The sequence below is a fragment of the Anabrus simplex genome, chromosome 2, assembly GCF_040414725.1.
Source record: "Anabrus simplex isolate iqAnaSimp1 chromosome 2, ASM4041472v1, whole genome shotgun sequence".
Lineage (NCBI taxonomy): Eukaryota > Metazoa > Arthropoda > Insecta > Orthoptera > Tettigoniidae > Anabrus > Anabrus simplex.
This window is the reverse complement of record NC_090266.1, coordinates 18749505-18762928: the sequence shown is the minus strand read 5'-3', so window position 1 is coordinate 18762928 and position 13424 is coordinate 18749505. Positions and strand designations below refer to the sequence as shown.

Below are 13424 nucleotides of genomic sequence, written 5' to 3'. Positions count from 1 at the left end.
AGTTATTAATTTCGCAAACATGTGCGCGAGGAAGTCAGCGGTAAACACCTCGTATTTAATCCCCAGATAAATGTTTGTTTCATCGTAAATAATATCAGGTATGCCGATGACACTGTGCTACTTGCAACCAATCTCCAGGATCTACAGGAACTATTTAATTCTGTCACTGGAGCCAGCAGCGCAATAGGCTTGAGACTTAATGTAAAGAAGACCAAGTGGATGATTATAAGTAGGAAAGAACATGGCATTCGAGGTAATCTCACAGCAGCAAAGGAACAGATCGTGAGAGTGGCAAAATTTAAATACCTTAGAGTCACATCAATGATGACTGGGACCTTACTCACGAGATCCGATGCAGAAATGAGCAGCTCAAAATTTCTTTTCAGAGACTTAGAAAGCTTTCGACAAGCCGTGACCTTTCCATTACACTATGTACACGACTACACCGGTGCTACGTTTTCAGCATTGTTATACGGCGTTGAGGCATGGGCACTATCTGAGACCATGAGCAAAAAGTTGCAAGCATTTGAAATGTACCGAAGGATGCTGAAGATACTTGGGACAGCTAAAATGACCAATATAGACGTTTTGCATCCTATGAACAAAGAACCAGAAATTCTCACTACCATCAAAAGAAAGAAGCTAGCATACTTTGGTCATATGATGCGGAACAGCAAATACCACCTTCTGCAAGTAATACTCTAAGAGAAAATTAATGGAAAACGTGGTCCGCGGAGAAGTAGGACATCATGGCTCGGCAACTTGAGCCAGTGGTTTGGGGTGACAAAGCATACATACTCTGTTCGGAAAAGCTATGAACAAACAACAGATCATGCCACTGATCGCCAACCTTTTTTGCGAGGACATGGCACATGAAGAAGAAGAAACATTTTTGATAGAATCAGAAAGAATGCCTTCCCAACGCTTAAATGCAATGCATGTCAAACTGACTGCCCTGTACTTTTGAGCTTTATGTCTATCACCCTTTCCTTTATACAAAGGGGCTACTATAGCAACTCATCGCTCATTTTGTATAGCGCCTTCAACCAAACAATAATCAAATAGGTACTTCAGATATGGTACTATATCCCAACCGATTGTCTTTAGTATATGCCCAGAAATCTTATCAATACCAGCCGCTTTTCTAGTTTTCAACTTTTGTATCTTATCGTAAATATCATTGTTTTCGTATGCAAATATTAATACTTCTTTAGCACTAGTCTCCTCCTCTATCTGAACATTATCCTTGTAACCAACAATCTTTACATACTGCTGACTGAATACTTCTGCATTTTGAAGATCCACACACACACACTCCCCTTGTTCATTAATTATTCCTCGAATGTCCTTCTTGGAACCTGTTTCTGCCTTAAAATACCTATACATACCCTTCCATTTTCCACTAAAATTTGTATGACTGCCAATTATGCTTGCCGTCATGTTATTCTTTGCTATATTCAATTTCCTAGTAAGTTCCTTCAATTTCTCCTTACTTCCACAGCCATTTCTAACTATTTCTTTCCAATCTGCACCTACCTCTTAGTCTCTTTATTTCTCTATTGTAATAAGGTGGGTCTTTACCATTCGTTACCAATTTCAAGGGTAAAAACCTGTTTTCAATAACTCAACAATTTCTTTAAATTCATCCCAGAGTCTTTTTATATTTCTATTTACCATTTTCCATCGATCATAGTTACTTTTTTTAAACTGCTTTATGCCTGCTTTACCAGACATATGGCACTGCCCAATAGACCTATTTTTAAGACCTTTCTTTCTATCACATTTATTTTAACTATGACAAAACCAGCTTCATGGTCACTAATACTAGCTATTACTTCGGTTTCTCTATAGAGCTCATCTGGTTTTACCAGCACCACACCCAGGATATTTTTCCCTCTAGCTGGTTCCATCACTTTCTGAATCAGGCGTCCTTCCCATACTAATTCATTTGCCATCTGTTGGGCATGCTTCCTGTAGTTCGCATTTCCTTCCCAATTGCCGTCTGGTGAATTCAGATCTCCCGATACAATCACATTCCCTTCCATGTCGTTTCCCACATAGCTGATTATCTTATCAAATAACTCTGAATCCGTGTCAGCGCTACCATTTCCCCCTCTGTACACTCCAAGGTATCAAGTAGCATATTTTCTTTAGAAATGAGCCTTACACATAGAATTTCATGTTTGTCATCTTTAACATTTTCGTAGCTTACAAATTCTTCTTTCACCGGAATGAATACTCCCCCTCCCACCTGTCTACGATACACACTCCAGTTCCGTGAGAAAATTTCTGCATCTGTTATATCATTTTTTAGCCATGATACAATTCCTATTACAATATCTGGTAAATACATTTCTATTAAATTACTTCATTCTATTCCTTTCTTTACAATACTTCTACAGTTCAACACTAACATTTTTATGTCATCCCTACTTGATTTCCAGTTTCCTGTTCCCTTATCACCGCTCCCTAGGCCACCCCGTTCCCCTGTATGTATCTCCCTATTACCCTTGCAATCGAACTTCCTAACTTATACGTACCACTGCGGTTTAAGCGAAGGCCATCTGAGAGCTGATCCCTATCTCCTACCCACCCATTAGGATCTAGAAATTTCACTCCCAGTTTCCCACATACCCACTCCATAGTCTCATTTAAATCCCCAATCACCCTCCAGTCAGTATCCCTCCTACACAGTATTCCACTGATAACAATCTCCGCCTCCTTGAACCTCACCCGTGCAGCATTTACCAGATCCCACACATCTCCAACTATGTTGGTACATATATCAGCTTGCCTTACGTTGTTGGTACCAACGTGAAACACTACCACCTTCTACTTACCCTCCTCTCTCTCGTCTACTTTCCTCAACGTCTGCCTCAACCTAGTTCCTGGATAACACACTACCCTGGTTCCCTTTGCTCCACACACTTTCCCCATATGTCTAACAATGGAATCCCCATGACCAGAGCCTCAACCCTACCCACCTCACTTGATCCCCTCCCCTCCTGGTCAGCCCTATCTTTCCTGATAGCTGCAGAAGCTACTCCTCCTCCCTTTTCTCCTTACCATGATCCTGTTCCACCTGTCTTTTCCTATCCTCTACTCTACATTTTCCTTTCCTACCTTTTCCCTTCCTCCTACTTCCACACATCTCAGCAACACTTCCCTGTTCCTCATCTTCCCTCTGTTGTTCTACCTGGAGTGACTCGTACCAATTTCGCACAGACACCTGTCCTGATCCTGAATAGAGCCCTTAGCCTGCAATCTCCTTCCCCTTAGAACATTAGACTACCTGTCTTCTACAACTCCCCCTTTCCTTCCCCTCCCTCTTGTACACCTACTGTAACCTATACATTTTTTGAGGGAGGCCTATCTTCCTTCCTGTCTTCTGTGAGAATCCTAATTATCTCCCTCAAACTCTCCAACTCCTCCCTCATACCCCTCAATGCCTCGCCACACCCACAGTTCCTACACTTGCACTCCTTATCCATTCTTTACGGAAAAAATGAAAATAAAATGGAAAATAAAATAACGTATGTGCAGAAAAATGAACGGAGTGATATAATGTCTGGGATAGTACTCAAAGATCACACGACAATAAGGTAATTAGGTGTAACTTACGACTGCACTACAATAGTACATAGTCGTACCCTATTTTTATCCTACAACACCCTAATAAGATAAAAACTGCTATTAATTACTGAATACCCAAAGGAAAAAAACAAGAATTACACAATTCCAAGCTGCAATTAAGCCTATCCTATTTACAACGACAGAATTTTAGTAAGAGAGTTTCTACGGATACCTCTACTTTACCGGTACTACACAAATATTTTACAGTAATAAAATAAGCACGCCAAATTCTAATAAGATATTACTCGTATACTCCTAACAGTCCACTACAATAATTTTAAACTACGTTCAGACGTATCCTAATTACTATACCGGTACCCTATGTCACTACTAAGCACGATCAGAAATGACAATTGCAAGTTTGAAATTTACAAAAAAGATTACCAACAAAACTAAATGCTTAGACAGATTATAGTACTATGCCCTAGTAGATACACACAAAAGAGACACACGAATATAGCAGGCAAAATACTGTACCATCTAAATATACTGTATCTACACTACAATTCTCTGCTGAAATGTGGTTATATGAAATTTTACCGCTGGTGGATTACTATTATTTTCCCTACTACGCGGGACGGAGAATAAAAGTGTCCTTAAATGCTGATAATTAAGAGATTGTCTACAATAATTGCTGTCATATCTACGCCGGGGACTACAACTGTATTATTATTGGGATATAGCAATTTGATTATTAACTTTTACTCGATGAATAAACAAAGGTGGAAAGTACAAAGTATGCAGGGAACTAAAACTACAAATTATCGGAATAAAGTAATCACCTGTTTTTATTTTATTTATTTTTTTACACAACTTCCTTGTACATGTAGCAACAATCGTCAGCAACCCAGTGAAATTGCTGTGTATTCGTTTAAACTTCTTTTTAAATCTAAGTTTACATGCGTATCGTGTTATTTAATTTAATAAATCCCTACCTTCGTGATACTTTGTAAGAAAATCTATACGAAATATCGGAAAAGTTGCGGCGGAAGTTACAATGAGTAGCAACTCCTTATGACAATCTACCTTTGTAAGTATTATACCAATGAACGTACAGATATTCAAAATATTGTTTTAAAAGTTAGTATTATTACCTAAAGTATTTCTTAAACCTAATTCGAAACAAGGAACACCTAGCTATCCTCCTTAACCTACAAAACGTAATCTACTGAACACCGACTGAATTACTTTGTATAAAATTCAAATAAATATCATTACTCCCAATTTCTTCCAACAAGCACTAAACACCAATATATAAATAGCACCAAATGGAACACACACACAAACACACAAAATTTAAACAATTTCGATAGGTTTTAACTACTTTATCACTACAACAATGCAAGAGCTCTCTCAACAGCCATCCATTCACAAGCGCATCCAACAATGAGGACTTATGAAGACGATGAGATAGAAATGGGCTAGGCGTGGAAAAGAAGCGGCCGTGGCCTTTAATTAAGGTACAGCCCCAGCATTCACCTGGTGTGAAAATAGGAAACCAAGGAAACCATCTTCAGGACTGCCGACAATGGGATTCGAAACCTTTATCTCCCGGGTGCAAGCTCACAGCTACGCGCCCCTAACCACACGGCCAGCTCGCCCGGTACAATTAAATAGAAGTACGGCATGATTATACAATTAAAAATAATTTAGTATTTGAATGCACACTAAGAAACTAAAGACACTGCCAGAATGCATGCAGCAAGCGGGCTAATTATACCTCAGTGTCCATTACCTTGGCAAAACCATATGTACCCCTACTACCCTTCCTCACAGCGCAGGCAAAGTCTCCACTACTTGTCGTAGCGCTATACAAATCTGTTAGCCACGAGGAGCGCCATTTTGTCCATATTTCCGCCAATAATCATGTTCATAGTTAAAGAAAATAAAGGAAAAGGCTTGTACAAATAGCTTTTCTTAAATAAATCCTAGTTCCAGCTGGCTAAAGTGGAATAAACATGTAATGTTTCCCCCACAAAGTGGAGGAGGGGCAACTATCCCAGAAACCGCCGCTATTGTTTGTAAACACGCCAAAAATGCATAAAAGAAAAGTTAATATCATATTAATTTATACACGAGTAGACATTCCACTCTATAAAAGAGTTCTTTGTATGAAACAAAAACTAATACTGTCTGGCGAAATACGTATGTAGAAGGCAGACACGTCTGTTTGGACCTTCGGATGCATTCCGATCAGGTTGTCCTGATTAAAATTATGTCTGTGTATTCGTCAATGCGGAACACACTAGCCACTGCCGATACGCAGACAGCAAATATAGTGCTGCTGTACCATACACCAGCCTAGAACTATGCGGTAGAAAATGAGGTTTACTAATGCAAGGGGTGCATTAGACCGTTAGCGCTGAGTGACATGCTGCAAGCGACCGTCCAGTTGTTTCCTCTGCGTATTCTGACGTAACCTGCCCACTGGCAATAGTGCCCCTGTGAAAATCAGTTGTCAGACATCCCATTCATCATTTGTGCTTGCGGGACATTTATAAATATAACGTACGGCGCTCGCGAGCCACCTGGTATGTGCAGAGTGATCCACGTCCAGTGAGACAGTTGACAGTTTTAAAATTGAGTAAATATGATCCTGAAAGTCAGGTTGTGAGTTTCACAAATAGGAAACGTCCTGTCAGTTTTAATTACTGCGTTGATGGGGTGAAAGTTCCTTTTGGGGATCATTGTAAGTATCTAGGTGTTAATATAAGGAATCACATAAATATGATTGTAAATAAAGGGTACATATCTCTGCACATGGTTATGAGGATGTTTAGGGGTTGTAGTAAGGATGTAAAGGAGAGGACATATAAGTCTCTCGTAAGACCCCAACTAGAGTATGGTTCCAGTGTATGGGACCCTCACCAGGATTACCTGATTCAAGAACTGGAGAAAATCCAAAGAAAAGCAGCTCGATTTGTTCTGGGTGATTTCCGACAAAAGAGTAGCGTTACAAGAATGTTGCAAAGTTTGGGTTGGGAAGAATTGAGAGAAAGAAGAAGAGCTGCTCGACTAAGTGGTATGTTCCGAGTTGTCAGCGGAGAGATGGCGTGGAATGACATTAGTAGACGAATAAGTTTGAATGGCGTTTATAAAAGTAGGAAAGATCACAATATGAAGATAAAGTTGGAATTCAAGAGGACAAACTGGGGCAAATATTCATTTATAGGAAGGTGAGTTAGGGATTGGGATAACTTACCAAGGGAGACGTTCAATAAATTTCCAATTTCTTTGAAATCATTTAGGAAAAGTGTAGGAAAGCAACAGATAGGGAATCCGCCACCTGGGCGACTCCCTAAATGCAGGTCAGTATTGATTGATTGATACCCTCATGTTATTAGATACACTACATTAAGTAGGTAAGCTCTTCTTCTTTTCTGTAGGTCTATTTAAATGTTTCTTAAAGGATATATTTTCAATGTATAAAATTTTTCCCTCCTAGATCGTGTACGTTTGCACCTTCTATTGCATTATTTCTTCTTTCAGCTTTACAATATTTCGCCGCCGCTTTTCGCCCCGGAAAGAGCTTCAATATAACGAAATTCTACAGTCCCGAATCTATTACCATTGCATTCCCTAATCCTATCGGTCTCATCAATCAGTTCAGCATCAAGAATCCGAAACTTATTCAAATTGGTGGCGAAGCAAATCTACAATTTTCACCTGACCTCACAAGAAAATCATCTTCTCAACTTTGGTCTCCTCGCACTGTGAATATCACAGCTAATCTGAACATGTTGTAAGTCTTCTATATTGTAAACGTGATTTAAATATGCATGGCGTCTGGATAACTTAGGTGTAAACCAATTTGTGTCCATATTTAGTCCGTCACAATGTCAACTATCAAATAAAAATGAAACACGATGACAATTTATTCATCCTACAAATAAGGTCGACGATTTTGAATTGACAGTAACAGTCTTTCTAATGGCTATTTCTTATTTACAGGTTATCATCAAAATATCAAAGCCAAATGAGTGTAATGCTTCCTTTCAACAGCAAGAGATACATCGCTGGTGTTGAAAGAAACTTGCAGATATACCTTCCTCTTCGTGTTAAAGCTAATGCTGATATGGTTAATCAATATTACCAAATCACTGCTCAACCAGTCGATAAGAACAGTGAATATAAGATATTTCATCTGAGTAGCGTACCATACACTAGCCAGCATAACATCCTTCACTTTGAACCGGTCACCGAAAACAGCAACACCAAGAAAATACATATCCGTGAGCCAAAGCAGGTAAGAGTATACACTGTCTCATTGTTCTTCTTAAACACAAATGGCTAGTCCAAGCCCCTTGTATGAAACGACAACTCTTTTTTGAAATTTCCTCTCTATTCCAACTATTCGCAGTACTACACTACCCTCGGGCAGGAGAGTACAGGAATTGCTTTGAAGTTAAATTACGAGTCGGAATCAGATTTCATTGATTTCCGGAAATTTAAGGAATGTATTACACAGCATGATGCCATCTCTTGGATTCAGTATCCATTCGCTCAACCGGATATTCACTATTATCAGATGGAGTTGAAATACGATCCACGAGAATCGTCAGCCAGCAGCGTCTTGATTACTGCTTCGTTCGGTATGATATTTTTCCAAAATAATACCTGAATACCTCAAATTCAAAAAACGTGCACCGCCACGTAATCACATGAAACTGATTTCCGTCTTCCAGATGAAAATGAATATGATGAGAAACAAGAATCCAAAGAAAACCAGTCAAATGAAAGTGGTGACGAGTGGAGAACCAAATTGTACTCAGGATCTGATGAAGATGACTCCGCCAGTGCCAACAACGCCGCACAGCCAACGTCTACCTCACCAGACAGCGACAGCCGACAGCAGCAGTTCCTTAACAGAGCTGCTGCTGGTATAAAGAGTAAGTGCTGCCAGTAAACTACATTTAAAACTCACCCATTTGTAACATACATTTCACTCATGCAATTCATATCACTACAGGTGCTTCCGCTGCCGTCGTGGATCTCTCTATTCAGTTTAAGGGCCAAACTAAAGCTCGGTACATTGCTACTGCCGCTTATGCTGACAGTCCGGTAGACCGTAAGACTCGCTTGTTACTGTTCGCTAGCAAGAAACCAGCACATTCATCTCCTGAAAACCAGCCACTCGAGGTGAGTAAAGCTACCTGATGTTATGTTTCCTCTCCCTCTGATATATTTAAAGTAGCATACGAAAAGAAACGTTATACTCATTTTCCAGATGTGTCTGACGGTCAACGGAGACTGGGCTTCCGTTCCTCTGAACAACTTCAAGAAAGCCTTGAAGGCCGATCCTTCTTCTTCAATTAACGCTCAGTTAAGTCTTGGAGAGAAGTGCAGTTCTGGAGCACAGATTAATGCTAAGGTACAAGTAATATTCCTTATTTTCCAATCACTTCCACTTCACGCAATACAAGTACTTCTCTAACGTTGAATGTAATATTTGTCTATTTTAGTGCAATCTTCAACAGAGTGACAAACGACAGGAGTATCTCAAACAACATCCTCTCACCAAGCTTTGTGAGAACCAGATGTCGGAAGGAAATTACTGGCTGCCGGCTTGTCGCAACGTTACATTCAGGGCGAACTTTATCGACCAGTACGAATGTTCTGCACGTTTCCAGAATGCCCCAGAGGCCATGTGGAACAATACATATAAAGCATATAGCGTCATCCGTTATCTTGGATACAATTATTTGGACGAGGATAAAATTAGCCCAAGCGGATCAGGTGGCCGAGCTTACCTGTCTGCCAACTTCTCATCTGGCCTTAAGTCTGTTAACATTTCTATTCAGACAGCCAGGATGGCAGCAGAATTCAACAACGTACGCTTGAATCCCTATGTGAGACCTTGGGTTGTCGTCCATCCTGAAATCTCGGCTATACAACGATTTGCACGAAAGGTGTTCTCTGCCCAGAACGAGCGTAAGTGACTCTCTAACAGAAATGTGAATTTAGGGAATTAATAGAACTATTTACTGATTTATCCTTTCCTTCTACCTACAGCAACATGTGTTGTTGATGCAACCAAAGCCAACACATTCGACAACAAGACCTACCCTATCGAGCTTGGCAAATGTTGGCACGTTATGTTGACTACCGCCCGAAAAGGCTGTGCTGAACCATATTCGGACGAGCGTACTGCACAGGAAAGCTACGCAACGGTCCTCATCAGGGACGCGTCCAACAACCAGAGGGTAAGCATGAAGATACTCACTAACTACAGTCTTCCCTAACTGGCATCTTATATTCATATTTTTCCTCTACATTTCATTTTCAGGAAGTGAAGATCATTGCGGGCCGAGATATCTTGAATTTAACACCTTCATCGTCTGGTTCAAGCCAAGAATTCGTTGAAGGGCCGTCCAAAGCTAACTCTGCTGTCAGTCTGCAAATAAATGGCCGTCCGTCACGCGTGTCACAGAACAATCTCACTGAAGCCGACGGTCAGGATGGAACGAACTTGGTTCGGGCAACTGTACTACCAAGTGGAGAACTCTACGTTAATCTACCCAGCTATGGCCTAGATGTGACATTCGACGGTCTTCGCATTAAAATAACAGCCAACAACTCCCACCGGGGTGAAGTTCGGGGTCTCTGCGGCACATTTACTGGAGAGGCCACCACAGATTTCACAAGACCTAAGAACTGCATCATCGGGGGACCTGATTTGTTTGCTGCGAGTTATGCTCTGACACAACTCTCCTGTACCGGTCCTGCAAAGGAGAATCAGCTCCGAGCCCAGAAAGCACCTTGTTATAAGCAAACTGTCCTACTGGGAGATGTTATCAGTGATCACGAGGCAGAAGCCAATTCCGACGACAGTACTTCGAGTTCCAGCACCAGCTCTAGTTCCAGCTCTAGCTCCAGCGAAAGTTCTAGTTCCTTGTCAAGCGAAAGCTATGAAGCCCCACGTGGAAATAATCACCAAGGGAGTAATAAGAGCCAGCCTGGATGCACGGACCACAAGGTGAAGGTTCTAAAGGAAAACGGACAGATCTGCTTCTCCCAGCAGCCTCTCCCCAAGTGCAGGCCACAGTGCAGTGCTCAGGATGAAGTTCACAAGAAGATCCCCTTCCACTGTATAGCTGACAGTGAGGTCGCACGCCGCTGGGCCAGTAACATCGAGAAAGGAGCAAATCCCGACTTCAGCAGGAAGCAAACACGCATGACAAAGAAAGTTGCTCTACCTCTCAAGTGCCAGAAATAATGTACTGCAAGATTATGTATTGTCGTTTACGTTTTCGTCATTCGCATTCATTGTTTATGTAAATAAAAAATGTTTCATGGATAAAATATAAACATATCCAGAAGGTAATACTTTTATTACATCAATCTCATTCAGAACGAAGAATCCCAGAAGCAATGTATACGGCAGTTTACCAAATGAACGTCCTGTTCTGTAGTTCACATCCAATATGAGCATCCGTTAGTCCAGCACATGGGAATTCCGTGATTCCTCTATAAAGTGTTCCTCAAAATATATTGGAAATGAATTATTCATAATTTGTAAGCTAATTTTCTTGAATGAGTACTGACATTCCAGAGGTCTATATAGTTATAAACGCACATATACAACATCTACAAAAACGGAAATCAGTTGAGCAACAATTTGTGAAATATATGTTTAGGAACGTTCTTCCATTGAATACCTAATAGATTTAGCATGATATTCGGATGAGATACTTTCTGACTGAATGAAGGCAGTCATGAAACTTATTTGAAAGCAAGGAAACATCAAGTGAGGCATCAGTATTCCAGGTAAGTGATATCATTCGATTTGCAAACGTTATTGTGTTTAATCCTTTTCCAAAATCTGTACAGATATTCAAGAAGAGAATAAACAGCAACAGAGAAAATAAATGAACTGTTAGAGGGCATTCCACCAGTGCAGGTTAATATAAATAAAAAATGTGTGTGAATAAATTAATTCCATCCCCTGGTCTAAGGAGTTGGACAGCCAAAGTAGGGTAGGGGTGAAGTACAGTGGGAACTTCGAGGGCCCTGGGACCGCTACGGTAGCTGTGAAGGCCCTTCAGGAACTCTGAAAAGTGGTGGCAAGAGGGGCTCTGGTTAAGACTCAGCAGGTCGTTATGCTACTTAGGTTCCAGAATGGGTAAAGAAAAAAAAGTAAATAAATGCTATGTAAATTTGAATCTTATACCAGTTGTACAGTATCATTTGAAGTAATTCCACATACTGTATATCAGTTGACTATATTTGTAAGTAGTACAGGAGACATTATAAGTAGAATTTTGTAAACAATATAAAGTTATTAAGGATGAGCTGTGTGTTTAATAGAAAAAATTGTTAGCGTAAATTGTATAATATTGTATTATAGGAAAATTTTCTTCTCTTCTTAATTTAATATTTAGTGCTTGACAATAATGTATTTTAGTGTACCATTTGCCACCGAGGTAGACACCTCATTTGCAAATAAAGAGATTTTGATTTGATTTGATATAGATGATGCTTCAAGCAACGAAGACATTGTCAGGTTACGAGAAATTGAATGTTAAGGAGAGAGAGTTTTGCTTACGTTTTCAAATTAATTAATCACTCATCTACATTTAGGACTGTCACCCACGTTACATACCCCCTATCAATTATATACACTGACTGACAGTGACAATGCAACACCAAGGAGGAGTGGTTCGAAAGGGATCAAAGTTGGGGGAAAAACAGAGACGGCACGGATGAATAATTGATGTTTATTTCAAACCGATATGCAGGTTACACATTGCGCACGGCATCGACTCAGTAGGATGTAGGACCACCGCGAGCGGCGATGCACGCAGAAACACGTCGAGGTACAGAGTCAATAAGAGTGCGGATGGTGTCCTGAGGGATGGTTCTCCATTCTATGTCAACCATTTGCCACAGTTGGTCGTCCGTACGAGGCTGGGGCAGAGTTTGCAAACGGCGTCCAATGAGATCCCACACGTGTTCGATTGGTGAGAGATCCGGAGAGTACGCTGGCCACGGAAGCATCTGTACACCTCGTAGACCCTGTTGGGAGATGCGAGCAGTGTGTGGGCGGGCATTATCCTGCTGAAACAGAGCATTGGGCAGCCCCTGAAGGTACGGGAGTGCCACCGGCCGCAGCACATGCTGCACGTAGCGGTGGGCATTTAACGTGCCTTGAATACTCACTAGAGGTGACGTGGAATCATACGCAATAGCGCCCCAAACCATGATGCCGCGTTGTCTAGCGGTAGGGCGCTCCACAGTTACTGCCGGATTTGACCTTTCTCCACGCCGACGCCACACTCGTCTGCGGTGACTATCACTGACAGAACAGAAGCGTGACTCATCGGAGAACACGACGTCCCGCCATTCCCTCATCCAAGTCGCTCTAGCCCGGCACCATGCCAGGCGTGCACGTCTATGCTGTGGAGTCAATGGTAGTCTTCTGAGCGGACGCCGGGAGTGCAGGCCTCCTTCAACCAATCGACGGGAAATTGTTCTGGTCGATATTGGAACAGCCAGGGTGTCTTGCACATGCTGAAGAATGGCGGTTGACGTGGCGTGCGGGGCTACCACCGCTTGGCGCCGGATGCGCCGATCCTCGCGTGCTGACGTCACTCGGGCTGCGCCTGGACCCCTCGCACGTGCCACATGTCCCTGCGCCAACCATCTTCGCCACAGGCGCTGCACCGTGGACACATCCCTATGGGTATCGGCTGCGATTTGACGAAGCGACCAACCTGCCCTTCTCAGCCCGATCACCATACCCCTCGTAAAGTCGTCTGTCTGCTGGAAATGCCTCCGTTGACGGCGGCCTG

General features: G+C 41.7%; 1 protein-coding gene across 1 annotated transcript in view; it reads left to right on the top strand.

The window, feature by feature from the left end:
• The window catches only part of LOC136863889 (vitellogenin-1), a 110605-nt gene extending 99653 nt beyond the window's left edge, over positions 1–10952 (top strand). Inside the window, exons 12-20 of the mRNA XM_067140284.2 lie at positions 7123–7375; positions 7585–7879; positions 7994–8225; positions 8319–8522; positions 8603–8772; positions 8861–9004; positions 9096–9564; positions 9646–9836; positions 9920–10952. Of these exons, the coding sequence (XP_066996385.2) occupies positions 7123–7375; positions 7585–7879; positions 7994–8225; positions 8319–8522; positions 8603–8772; positions 8861–9004; positions 9096–9564; positions 9646–9836; positions 9920–10849 (2888 nt within the window). The 3' untranslated portion in view covers positions 10850–10952. The remainder of the gene's footprint in view (positions 1–7122; positions 7376–7584; positions 7880–7993; positions 8226–8318; positions 8523–8602; positions 8773–8860; positions 9005–9095; positions 9565–9645; positions 9837–9919) is intronic.
• Positions 10953–13424: the final 2472 nt, after the last annotated feature.